The sequence below is a fragment of the Morus notabilis genome, unplaced genomic scaffold (assembly GCF_000414095.1).
Source record: "Morus notabilis unplaced genomic scaffold, ASM41409v2 Scaffold39, whole genome shotgun sequence".
Lineage (NCBI taxonomy): Eukaryota > Viridiplantae > Streptophyta > Magnoliopsida > Rosales > Moraceae > Morus > Morus notabilis.
The window spans coordinates 6,498-18,771 of NW_010366566.1; the positions used below are offsets into that span (position 1 = coordinate 6,498).

At 36.1% G+C, this 12,274-nt stretch overlaps 4 protein-coding genes across 4 annotated transcripts in view; 2 read left to right on the plus strand and 2 right to left on the minus strand.

Annotated features, from left to right (window-relative positions):
* LOC21403390 (protein farnesyltransferase subunit beta) overlaps window positions 1-393 on the plus strand; it is a 4,611-nt gene extending 4,218 nt beyond the window's left edge. The window contains exon 13 of the mRNA XM_024173738.1: window positions 335-393. Within this exon, the coding sequence (XP_024029506.1) occupies window positions 335-393 (59 nt within the window). The remainder of the gene's footprint in view (window positions 1-334) is intronic.
* Window positions 394-404: 11 nt separating this feature from the next.
* On the plus strand, window positions 405-2,948 carry LOC112093988 (CASP-like protein 4A1). Its single transcript, XM_024173752.1, has 3 exons — window positions 405-1,192; window positions 1,566-1,701; window positions 2,538-2,948. Exons 1-3 carry the CDS (start codon window positions 549-551, stop codon window positions 2,730-2,732), a joined length of 975 nt encoding a protein of 324 aa, XP_024029520.1. The 5' UTR covers window positions 405-548; the 3' UTR covers window positions 2,733-2,948.
* A 165-nt stretch (window positions 2,949-3,113) lies between these two features.
* LOC21403391 (2-methylene-furan-3-one reductase) lies at window positions 3,114-4,556 on the minus strand. The gene is made up of 4 exons (XM_010110461.2): window positions 4,282-4,556; window positions 3,811-4,134; window positions 3,575-3,734; window positions 3,114-3,466 (listed from the first exon to the last, which is right to left on the minus strand). The coding sequence occupies exons 1-4, from the start codon at window positions 4,501-4,503 to the stop codon at window positions 3,198-3,200; spliced, it is 975 nt and encodes a 324-aa protein (XP_010108763.1). The 5' UTR covers window positions 4,504-4,556; the 3' UTR covers window positions 3,114-3,197.
* Window positions 4,557-4,961: 405 nt separating this feature from the next.
* LOC21403392 (2-methylene-furan-3-one reductase) lies at window positions 4,962-7,576 on the minus strand. Its single transcript, XM_010110462.2, has 4 exons — window positions 7,197-7,576; window positions 6,316-6,639; window positions 5,642-5,801; window positions 4,962-5,502 (listed from the first exon to the last, which is right to left on the minus strand). Exons 1-4 carry the CDS (start codon window positions 7,551-7,553, stop codon window positions 5,240-5,242), a joined length of 1,104 nt encoding a protein of 367 aa, XP_010108764.2. The 5' UTR covers window positions 7,554-7,576; the 3' UTR covers window positions 4,962-5,239.
* Between the last annotated feature and the right edge of the window lie 4,698 nt (window positions 7,577-12,274).

The following is a 12,274-nucleotide window of genomic DNA, read 5'->3' on the forward strand; positions in this document are numbered from 1 at the left end:
GGGGCACCTGGGGCATTTTTGAGTGGCCAAAAAAAAAAAAAAAAAAAAAAACTCCATGATTGAGTTATTTTTGTATACTTTTTCCTTCCTGAAATCCTTACATTTTCAAAAAAATTTTGTACAATTTAGGCCCTATGACAATATAGTACGGGTTTGTTCAGTTTATTAATTTGAGTTGAGATGTGATTTTAAATGAGAGTTTTTTATTGTAATAAAAAAATTAAATGTAATTATTTTTAAAATTTTTTTACTGTAATAAAATTTAAATTTTAAATTAAAATCGACAAAATGAACTTATGGCATTTGGCCAATGGCATTTATTTTTTTAAAACAGAAATTTTGGCGTTGGAAAAGAGACCACAATCCATAGAAATGAAAAAAGGCCCATCTTGACATGACTAATAAAGTTTGTACTATGGAGCAAACGAGACTCCACTTTCAGTCTTTCCGAGGGGAAAAAAAAACTGTCTTTTAACAGTACTTCTCTTTTGCCAGACCTTGTTCTTCGTCTCCGTCTCACATTTCTCGTTCTCAAACAACAAACAGACATGACTGTAAACACAGAAACAGAAGAAGAAGAAGTAGAGAGAGAAGTCAAGATAGATGGAGAAGCAGAAACTCATGAAGATCTTCAACGACAACAAGATCACGAAAAGCCCACGACAACAGTCCCAGACTCGCCACCCTCAACGTTCTCTCTCTCCCCACAGTCCAACCGCTCCTACATGACCCCCTCCCCGGCGGTGGATTTCGCCGCCTACTCCGACGAACCCCATTATGGCGCCACCGCAGACAACAGGTTCTCATGGGCCGACAACTACAACAACAACAACACCCGGGCCGAGAAGTCTCCGTCGGCCCTGGCCCAGCCCAACCGGGCCTTCCCCGCCGAGCCCTTGGTGGTGACGAAGGCCCCGGATCCCGAGGCCCAAGACGGCGTCGTGGACCCCGTGGAAGTCCAAGAAAGTGGCAGCGGAGGCGGCGGCGGTCTTGGGAGCTTCAACCGGCGAAAGCTGAGACCCGACTTGCCCGACAGAAAGAGGAAGACGAGAAAGCACGGTGTGGTGAAGAGACTTCTGCTGGGTTTTCGGGTTTTTGGGTTTGCCTTCTGCTTGATCTCCTTCTCTGTTATGGCGGCTAATAGGGAACAAGGCTGGGCTCTCGATTCCTTCTATCGGTACAAGGAATTCAGGTTTGTCAGCTCAGCTATTACTGTACTTTCACGCTGGGTAAAAAAAAAAAAAAAAAAAAAAAGAAACCACTGTAGGAATTCAGGTTTTCTATTTTTTTTTTCCCCGAAAAATTGTATTTCATTTGTATATAGGATTGAAAATGGTACCATAATATTTATTTGTAATATTAACACTGTAGAGATATAATCATACTATTGGGCAACTCTTGATGTTATTTATATCAGTGTTAGATCGGATGAATATAATGTTACATTTTCATCTTTATAGATGTTACATGCAAGTATAAAGCAAAAGCCTTTTTTTTTTTTCGTTTTTTCAACTATTATTTGTTAGGTATTTCTAATACTATTTTGGAGTGAATTTGCTTTGCAGATACTGCTTTGGAGTGAATGTGGCAGGGTTTGCATATTCAGGGTTGCAAGTGTTTGATCTGATTCATTTTCTCACCTCATCGAGACACTTAATCGACCACCAGATCCGAAATTACTTTGATTTCTTCATGGATCAGGCAACTCATCTTTTTTTTTTTTAATAATTTTTTAAATTTATTATTGTACCTAACCATGGCCATTTGCTTTTGTCCACATCCCTGCCCTTTGTTCTGATCTGGCCATGATATACTATTTATTAGTTGTCTTTATGATGATCTTGTGATGGGGACCACTCACCAATGTATTGTCCTCTAAAGCAAATGTGTAGGGTTCTCTATAATTTAGTGTGCAACCAGTGAAATTTTGTTGCTCACGCAATTGCTTAAACTGATTATCCTGGACCATTTAGCTCTTGACTTTTTGGGCAAACTTTTTGTCACCTTTTTTTCTCGGATAATAATTCCACCTTTTCTTTCGCCGTTTGGAATTTTGTTCCTTCGCGTGGAAAAATTTTCACTTCTTATTGTGCAAAAAGATTCCAGTTTTTCTCCAGCTGATTTATGTTCTCTTTAGCAAAGGATTGAAACTGCTATCTTATAAAGCCAACAGAACTTTTCAAAAAAGTGTGATTCCAAAAGCCAAAGAACACAATTCTTTTCCTTTTGTATTCTTGAAATAAGCTTAAGAAATATGCAACTTTAGAATGTTTTTTTTTGTGTGGACAAAGTGTTATGTTCTGTTGTACTTAGATGCTACACATAAAAAAATGCCATTTTTCATTTGATGGTTTTGGTTGGTGTACGGCATGTTCTTTGCAAAACTCACCATTCTTTAGTGGCTAGTGTTGCATGAAATCTTGATGCAGATTGATATTTGATGTTTCTAAAAGGCTGTTTCCAATTTCATGATGACTGAATATGCGTGCAGAAAATTTAAACTCATACGCTAACAAGGGTCTGGTTTTTAACGGCAGATACTTTCTTATCTTCTGATGTCGGCATCTTCGTCGGCTGCAACTCGAGTCGATGACTGGCAGTCCAATTGGGGGAAAGACAAGTTCCCGGATATGGCCCGAGCATCGGTGGGATTGTCCTTTGCTGCATTTGTTGCTCTTGCTTGGAGCTCTATTGTCTCTGGCTACATCCTATGTACTTCAAAAGCTTCGTAATTACCACTGTCGGTGTCTACCTATTACAACAACTATACGATTTTTCTTCAAGCCACCTAGAAAAAAAAAAAAACATATTTTGTATCCTTTACTGAGCTAATAGCTATGATGAATTCTTTAGAAGTGGTTCTGCTCGAGAAACATTTTGATGTACATATATCAGTTTGTGTTACTTGTGGATCACGGCTAGTTATAATTCTCTATTGAATCTTCAAATTTCCTGTCTCATATTTCATATATTTGCCAAGAAGTTTTGTATTTCTTCTGTTGTATACTATTGCAAAATGCTTAAAAAAGCGATCAAGAGCATTATTAATTCCAGAATCACATCAAACATTAAAAAGAAAATACATTTTGAATATACTACTGGAAAGATGCATAAACCTGAAACCTTTCACTTAAAAGAGAAAAAAACAAGGAGTTTACAAGTCTATTTATTAGTCATCAAATCCGATTGCCTTCAACTTATGGTATGGGATACACCACAACCTTCCCACTAGCTCTGGAGGTCTCGAGATAAGAAAACGCCTCAACGATCTTAGCAAATGGGAATTGGCCCTTGGAGTCGATAACTGGCTTCACCTTCCCACTCTCCAAGTAAGGCTTTAGCTTCTCCAAAATAGACCCAGTTGAATTGAGAACAAATGTGAATGCTGGTGGAGTTACAGGACCAACTACTATTGTCACAATCTTACCGCCATCTTTCGCGGCCTTCACCGCCCTCTCAGATTGCCCTGCGTTTGTTATGCAAACATATGATCAACAGAAACCATCATATGGCACGTATTGTAGCATAATCTGTCTACCTAAAAATTACAGGTCAAGTATATATGTAAACGCACCAACTGCATCATATACCACATCAAACTTCTCCTCAATGTCTTCAACATTCTCCTTTGTGTAATCAATAGCCAAATCAGCACCCAAGCTCCTCAGAAACTCCAATTTTCCCATGCTTGAAGTGGCCGCCACTTTGGACGCCCCAAAAACGTGTTTTGCTAGCTGGTTCAGGTTGACAAAGGTCGTAACGGATCATGGTAAAGTATGCAAGTAACTAAATACCTATATATTTATGTACCTGGATAACCTGAGTTCCAACACCACCAGCACCTCCTAGAACAAGAAGAGATTTCCCATCAGAAAGTTGAGCTCGTTCGAGGCCTTCATAGGCAGTCCCAACAGCCATAGGAAGGCTAGCAGCTTCTACAAAACTCAGATTCTTTGGTTTCAGAGCCAACACTCTCTCTTCTGCAGCGGTGTATTCGGCTAAAGTGCCAAACTGTTTTGGGTTTTCAAGACCATTCTCATTGATGTCCCCATAGACCTCATCACCCACCTTCAATTTCTTCACTTGCCTTCCCACCTTCACTACCACACCAGCAACATCATATCCCGGAACAGTCTGCAAATACAATCAAATAAAGTAATGTGAGATTTATGTATGTACTATAAGTAGATATAAAAAAATCCTGTAAAAAGACAAAAAAAAAAAAAATGATATAGGAAGTTATTTATCAAAACAAAGGGGAAAACAAAAAAAGAGGATCACAGGAAAAGGAGAGTCGGCGGCTTTGATAAATCCGTTGATTCTCTTGAAGTCAACAGGGTTAAGAGAAGCAGCTATGACCTTGATCAGCACCTGGTCTTCCTTTATTTGAGGAACAGGCACACTAGTATCAAATTTCAATACTTCAACAGACTTCCCATATTCTGAGTAGGTCCATGCCTTATTTACAGAAGGTATCTGATTACTTGTGGAAGCTGCAGCCATTGAAATTACTGGAAAAAAAATATGAGATGCGGCTTCTAAGATGATCAAGGGCTTCTGGTAGAACTTTAGTCTAATTATTTTGTAGCACCTCGGTGGATCAGTTATCTGGTTTTGTTTAATCATTGGTGGAAGGTGACGTTGCAAAGCTAGACATATTATATGATTCTCAACTTTCAAGTGTGGACTCACATTTGTGCATCTAGACAAACTTTAGACAAAATAAACTTAGGTGAAAAACGGGTGTTAACTGGGTGTGAGCCCATCTGAGAAAACCTTAATTTAGTTCCTGAAAGAGAAAGGAAGAAATCAATCCTGATAATATATCCTTAATGACCCTTTCATACAACTTCTCCATAACCAAACAAATCCAATATTGATCATAATAAATTGAACGCACATCAGCTCGTACATGTCACTCCATATAAAAATCTCGTTTATGTATGGGAAAAACGCAAAAATACCACTCGTAATAGTGCTAACTAACATTTATGCCATGGAAGTGACATAGTAAATACATGTCTTTGGTACATACCCTTCTAGTTGTCAAACACAATAAAGTAACGCTGAAGTAAGAAGCAAAAGAGCAAATAAACTAATGAAAAACCTCAAACTTCGTGTATTCATCATCATACAAAGTTGCAAACCATTTATTGACTACAAGTCACATTACAAACTGGGCATATATAACGTCTAAGCATAGCATGATATATGGCAGATTTTTCTTCAAGCCTTGAACTTAAGGAATCGGATAAATTACGATCTTTCCGGTAGCTCTAGAAGTCTCAAGGTAGGCATATGCCTCCACAGCTTTAGAGAGTGGGAACTGGCCTTTGGGATCAATCAATGGCTTGATCTTACCACTCTCTAAGTAAGGCTCCAGTTTCTCCAAAGTAGAACCAGTTGAATTGAGAAAGAAAGAGATTGCTCCAGGTGCAGGCCCTACTATTGACACAACCTTACCCCCCTCTTTCACCACCTTCAGACCCCGGTCAGCTTGTCCTGCGTTTGAATGCAAAAATATACCATCACTATGATCGGGCTTGCGTTTCAATATTGGTTTTTAATGTTAAACAAACATGACCAAAAATACTAAGAAAAAATTAGCCACAGAAGAAGTAACATTGATTTGTAATCTTACCAACTGTATCATATACTACATCAAACTTTTCAGGAAGGTCTTCAAAATTCTCCTTTGTGTAATCAATAGCCAAGTCAGCGCCCAAGCTCCTCAGCAAATCCAGTTTCGCTGTGCTTGCTGTGGCCGCCACTTTGGACGCACCAAAAACATGCTTCGCTAGCTAGAATTAGAAGATTAAACAAGAGTTGTGACATGATTACCGCAATTGTCAATACAGATTGGAGTAACAAAATAACTACTACATCCAACTTGATGGAAAACACACCCACAATGACTAACTAAAACATTAGAAACTTCAACTACTTGATTTACCAGAATAAGAAGATATAGCTAAAACCATTTCCAATGCAAACGTCAATACCAATGCTATATATAGCACTAAAAGGTGTGAAAATGGCAATATTTGATATGCTATACTATTTTGTCCTCCAACGCATAATGCTATTTAAGAAGCTATAATTATTTTTTTGTCTTAATTATTATAAACTTTGGAACTTAAAGTATACTTTTAAAATTTAAATAAATAAAAGTATCAATGTCACAATGATTAAATGAAAAATTCAATTCATCAACCAATGATAATAAAAAAATTATCACTAAAATTTCTACTCAAATTCTAAAATTTGGCATAGACACTCGTTTGGTATTGCTTTGGAGATGCTCTAACACAATACCTGAATAATGTGCGTACCAACTCCACCAGCGCCACCAAGAACAAGAACTGATTTACCAGCGGAAAGCTCACCCCTTTCAAGGCCTTCATAGGCAGTCTCTATAGCTAAGGGAAGGCTAGCAGCTTCAACAAAACTCAAATTCTTGGGTTTCAAAGCTATAACCTTCTCTGATGCAGCAGTATACTCGGCTAAAGTGCCAAACTGTGCTGGTTTTGAAGAACCCGATTCGTTGATATCTCCATACACTTCATCCCCAACCTTAAACTTCTTCACTTGACTTCCCGCCTTTACCACCACTCCGGCAACATCAAACCCAGGAACGATCTGTAGTACAGACCAAAAGATTTTTCATTTTAAGTCAGAATTTTCAATGACAATATTATTGAGTTTATGAAGTTTAAGACGTTTAATAAGCTACTAAAGCTTAAATCTAAATATTGATTTGGTTGTTTAACAATCAACTAAAAGCTTAAGGCCCTATTCATTTTACTAATTCCAATCATAACTCGAGTTTTTACTAAAGTATTTTCTCACATGAACTCACTTTTTAAGTTCATTAGAGTTCTAAACTCGAACGAGGAAACGAACGAGTCTAAGTATGAACTTTGAAAACCTATAAATTTTGTATGCTTTATTTGTCTGATTTTCTTCAATAATTTTATTACTCTCTCTGTCTTATAGCATTAGGACGTCTAATTCTTAACTGGTGTATTAGGGGATCGCCAACACTAAATTCTGTATTTTTAATTACAAAAAAAAAAAAAAAAAAAGCTAAGCTAAAGAAACTCCTATAATATGCAGCTGAAGAAACACAGATACTTAATTTAAGACTAAGAAGGAAAGAAAAAACAGAGCAATTAGAATAAGATGAAGAGACTTACAGGTAGAGTGTCGGCGTGTTTTAGAAGGCCGTGCATTCTCTTGTAATCGATAGGATTAAGAGAAGCAGCGACAACCTTGATGAGGACTTGATTGTCGGTTATTTGAGGAACATCAACATTTTCTTCGAACCTCAAGATATCAGAAGACTTGCCATACACCGAGTAGATCCAAGCCTTGTTCACAGATGGTATGGAAATGGAACCACTAGAAGCAGAAGAAGCCATGGATTTTAGCAAGAAATTCTTCTTCTGACGCCGAGAGCTGATTACAGAAAATGGGAAGGGTTTTGTAAACAGAGGCGTTTTAACTCTCGAACTGATTATGTCAAACGAATTTAGGGCGTGGCAACTGGCCATTTGGTGCCAATGCTTTGATATTTTTATCAGTTAATTATAGCAAAAAAACAAAAAAAGATAAAGATAAAGATATAAGTACAGTGTAATGGATCTAGACATATTATTGTCTACTTTCTTTAGAGATGCAACGCCCATGCCCATCCTCATATAGTAGGGTCAGTCCAGTCCGTCACTGTTTAAGATACGGTCTAATTTAACTTATAAATGTTGGTAGATTAGGTTAGACCAATATATATCGACTCATGGGTCGTGCCGGGCCCAACTTATAAATATTAGTGGTCTAGGTTGAGGTAACATATATCGGCCCATGAAAAATCATGGGCCAGATCGGGCTTGGGTCGGGTTGGACTAGCTCAGCCTGACTTGTCTAGGCTCATAATGGGCCGGCCCAACCCGGCCCATAATATTTTCATGTTTATTTTCTTTTTTTAGTAATTTTGTAAACATCTTATGTATAATTATCCTGATTGTACTCTTTTTTCTTTACCAAGGTTTTGTCCTACTGGGTTTTTCTTAGAAAGATTTTTATTTAATGATGTAATCGTAAATAAAATATCCCTTTTCATATTTATATTGACTATTCAAACTAATATATTTGTTAACTTGTTTAAAAATTCAAAAATAAAAAATAAAAATAAAAAAATTAAAAATTGCATGCTTAGATGGGCTGGCTCATCTACACCCATGATGGGCCTTGAGTGAGCTAGCCCATTCAAGGCACATGGCACGGCCCAGCCAGGCCCACGTAAAACTTATACTGGCCAGCCCGGCCCACGAAATTCGTGGGTTAGACCGGCCTGTGTGAGCCTAAGGAGAACGGGCCGGGCCTGCCCGTTTGCATCTCTAACTTTCTTACAAATTACAATCATGATTTATGGAGGAAGGATGTTAGGTATTTTTATTAGTTGGTAATTTACTAATAATTTTGTAAAAGTTTACAAAATAGGTGAAGAAAAAAATTGATGCATGTTGCGAAATTTCTTTTAATATGTATGAGCTCGCAAGTATACGAATCGTAACAGGTAATAAAGTGGCAATTTATCAAGTATCGTCCCACAAGGATTGAGTGTATTTACAAATTAAACTAAGTACCGCTACTACAATAACTTTAACTCTATCTAAGCGATATGTAATTCAAGTAATTAAAATGATAAATTAAAATACTAAAGCAAGTAAAAATGGAATTTAGAAATAACAAGGGATCGAAGGAAACTCTGATGATAAATGAAGGCTAGATGGGGTTTTGATTTCACTTAAGTAGACTATGTGTATCCAACTTGATATCTTGTTGATCAATTTCATTCAAATCATTAATCTTAGGTTATCAACTTCAATTTCACTCCCTCTCCCAAGTGACGAGTAAAATAATATGCATAACCAACCAAATTAATATCCCTATTAACTCAATTAATTAAGCATTCATTAAGCCCAACCTATTGTAGTGATTACCTAATTTATATTGGTCTCCCGACTCAATATTACTATAGGTTGTGTTTCTCAAGTCCCAATATGTGAAAATAACTTTCCCAAGACTAAATCCACACATCTAAAATCTCCAATTCATTAGGCAAATGAATTTGAACAAATAGCATAGAGAAACACAAATGATTTGAGATGAAATTCAATCAACAAACAATATAGTCTTCAAAACATAGTCAATATCAAGCTACATCATAACCCCCGACCTTAAAGGTTTAGCTAGAGCAAGACATCAAGAATTCCTCAACTAAATAGATAAACAAACCAAAATCCCAATCCATCATTCAATCACAAATCCAAGAAAGTAATTCAAAATTGAAAGCTAAATAAGATAGAGAGAGAAAGAGAGAATGTAGAACTAGACGCCAGTAGAGTTCCACAATCTTCAATCCCTCCTTGGTTCTTCAAGCAAGCCTTTAATTCTTCGTATTTTCTTCTATTGGATTATGGTTTTTCTGTCTAAAACTTGCTCCCTCTCTATGTTCCTTTCTTTTCCTTCTTATCTCCCCCACAAAAAGCTCATTTCTGCTCTAAAAATTGAGCAACACGTATCCGAGCGCTGCAGCAGGAGTTTTGTGTGCTGCAGCGCCGCTAACTATTATCTAGAAACCCTAGCATCACAGTCGCAGGCGCTGCAGTGGGAGACAATGGTGCTGCAGCGCCCATCCTGCTCGGCCGAGGTACATTGCAGTGGGAGACAATTGCGCTGCAGCCTGTAACTTTTCTTGCCTCTGGTTTTGGCACTGTAGCGAGCTCAAGACACACTGTGGTGGTCGAAACAACCTGTTTTTGCACTTTTTCTTCCTCTTGAGACCAAACATTCCATTTTTGCTACCATCTACAAAAGTGAGACAAAAACACCATAAAACACATGTGTAAATACCAAGAACACGCAAAATAACTAAGGATGATACTAATAACAAATCAAATTATCAATGCAGCTTTGACCGTGATATTGATGCAGATTTGATCGTGTTACAGTTTTATAAAGATAAGTATTGAGTTCCAGCAAAGTAGATATAGCAACTGTAGTTTAAAAGTCAAAATATTTGTATTTGCGTGTTTAAATTCAAGTTGCAGTTGGTTTCGAGTTGAATAGTTTTGATAGGTCATGATAAGGATTGTAGTAAAAGATATGCCTTGGATTTAAATTTTTAAAAAAGGGTTGTTTAATATTTGAATTGCAATGAAAATAAGAGGAGTGATACATGCAATACAAGTCCAGATATAAATCCGGATTTAGTTTGATATTGAAATTCAAAAGATGATTGGATTAAGTCTACTTATGAGTGAGTGAGAAAAAAGATATTAGTTGAAGATATATTGGGAGGTTTGAATATGATATTAGTTTTGAAATTCAACCAAGTTTGACTTGGTCTAAGGCATGTATATTGGGGGACCTGCGTTAATGAAGAGTTGCTGGAACTCAAGATAATTCATTCACGGGTTTCGCACATAATATTTTGAGTAGTTTCTATTATCATTTTTTAAGAGAAGAAGTAGTGGTCTTCGGGAGAAAATATTTACAGTGTTGAAGGAAGTTTAACCATTTATCATTTTTTAGGAGAAGAATTTAAACTTTCAGGAGAGAGCGATCTGCCTGACGAAGGAATTTCGTTGTGCAATTTTTGAAGATGAGTGGTGCTCACTGAATAAGACCATTAAGTAGATTCAACACGGCGGTGACATTATCGAAGAGAGAGAGTCTTTGAGTGTATAAATCTGATTGGTGATTGTAATTATTAATACTTAATAGATTGTTCACTGTCTTGGCGTGACTCCACAGATATAAGTAGTTACCGAACTACGATACTAATCTTTGGTGTTCTTTATTTTATGCTTTATTTTTCCTAATTAATTAGTTATACATGGCTAAATCCGGAAAATTTATTAAATTGTGAAAAACGGATATAACAAGGGATTTATGTTGCATTGTCAGTGCTATCATAATACATACGACAATGCTAATACAGTTACTAATTTTGTAAGTTTATAACTGATGTTGAAAGGATTATTCACGTGAAACACGTGTTAAATATTGAGTTCTAGGTTGGTAGTGATTAGTGAACGTGTAATATGGACGGTATGGTGAGGACATCCATATCAAAAAGAATAAATGCCGTGTTTAGAATTGATCATGTTTTTATTTTTCACGTTTTTTTTTTAAAAAAAAACATTTTTAAAATGGTGTTTGGTACAATAAAGATAAAAAATAGAAATATAGTGGTCTTCGGGAGAAAATATTTACAGTGTTGAAGGAAGTTCAACCATTTATCGTTTTTTAGGAGAAGAATTTAAACTTTCAGGAGAGAGCGATCTGCCTGACGAAGGAATTTCGTTGTGCAATTTTTGAAGATGAGTGGTGCTCACTGAATAAGACCATTAAGTAGATTCAACACGGCGGTGACATTATCGAAGAGAGAGAGTCTTTGAGTGTATAAATCTGATTGGTGATTGTAATTATTAATACTTAATAGATTGTTCACTGTCTTGGCGTGACTCCACAGATATAAGTAGTTACCGAACTACGATACTAATCTTTGGTGTTCTTTATTTTATGCTTTATTTTTCCTAATTAATTAGTTATACATGGCTAAATCCGGAAAATTTATTAAATTGTGAAAAACGGATATAACAAGGGATTTATGTTGCATTGTCAGTGCTATCATAATACATACGACAATGCTAATACAGTTACTAATTTTGTAAGTTTATAACTGATGTTGAAAGGATTATTCACGTGAAACACGTGTTAAATATTGAGTTCTAGGTTGGTAGTGATTAGTGAACGTGTAATATGGACGGGATGGTGAGGACATCCATATCAAAAAGAATAAATGCCGTGTTTAGAATTGATCATATTTTTATTTTTCACGTTTTTTTTTTTAAAGAAAACATTTTTAAAATGGTGTTTGGTACAATAAAGATAAAAAATAGAAATAAAAATAATTTTTTGGTTTAGTATAAAATGAGAGAGAAATGAAAAATAATTTTTTTATTATTTTTTATTTTCGTTTTCTCCTTTCTTCAGTAGAGAGAAAGAGATAAAGACATTAATGAGTTTTTTTATACTGAAAATAATCTCTTAATAAAATTACTAAACGCATTTTTAAAAATAATTTCTTCTTAAAATTAAAAACATTTTCATTTTTATTTATATATAAAAAATAAAATTATTTTAGACGGATCTAAAATCTCTTGGCCGATACGGTGAGGATCTCCATAAAATTATTGCACGGGTC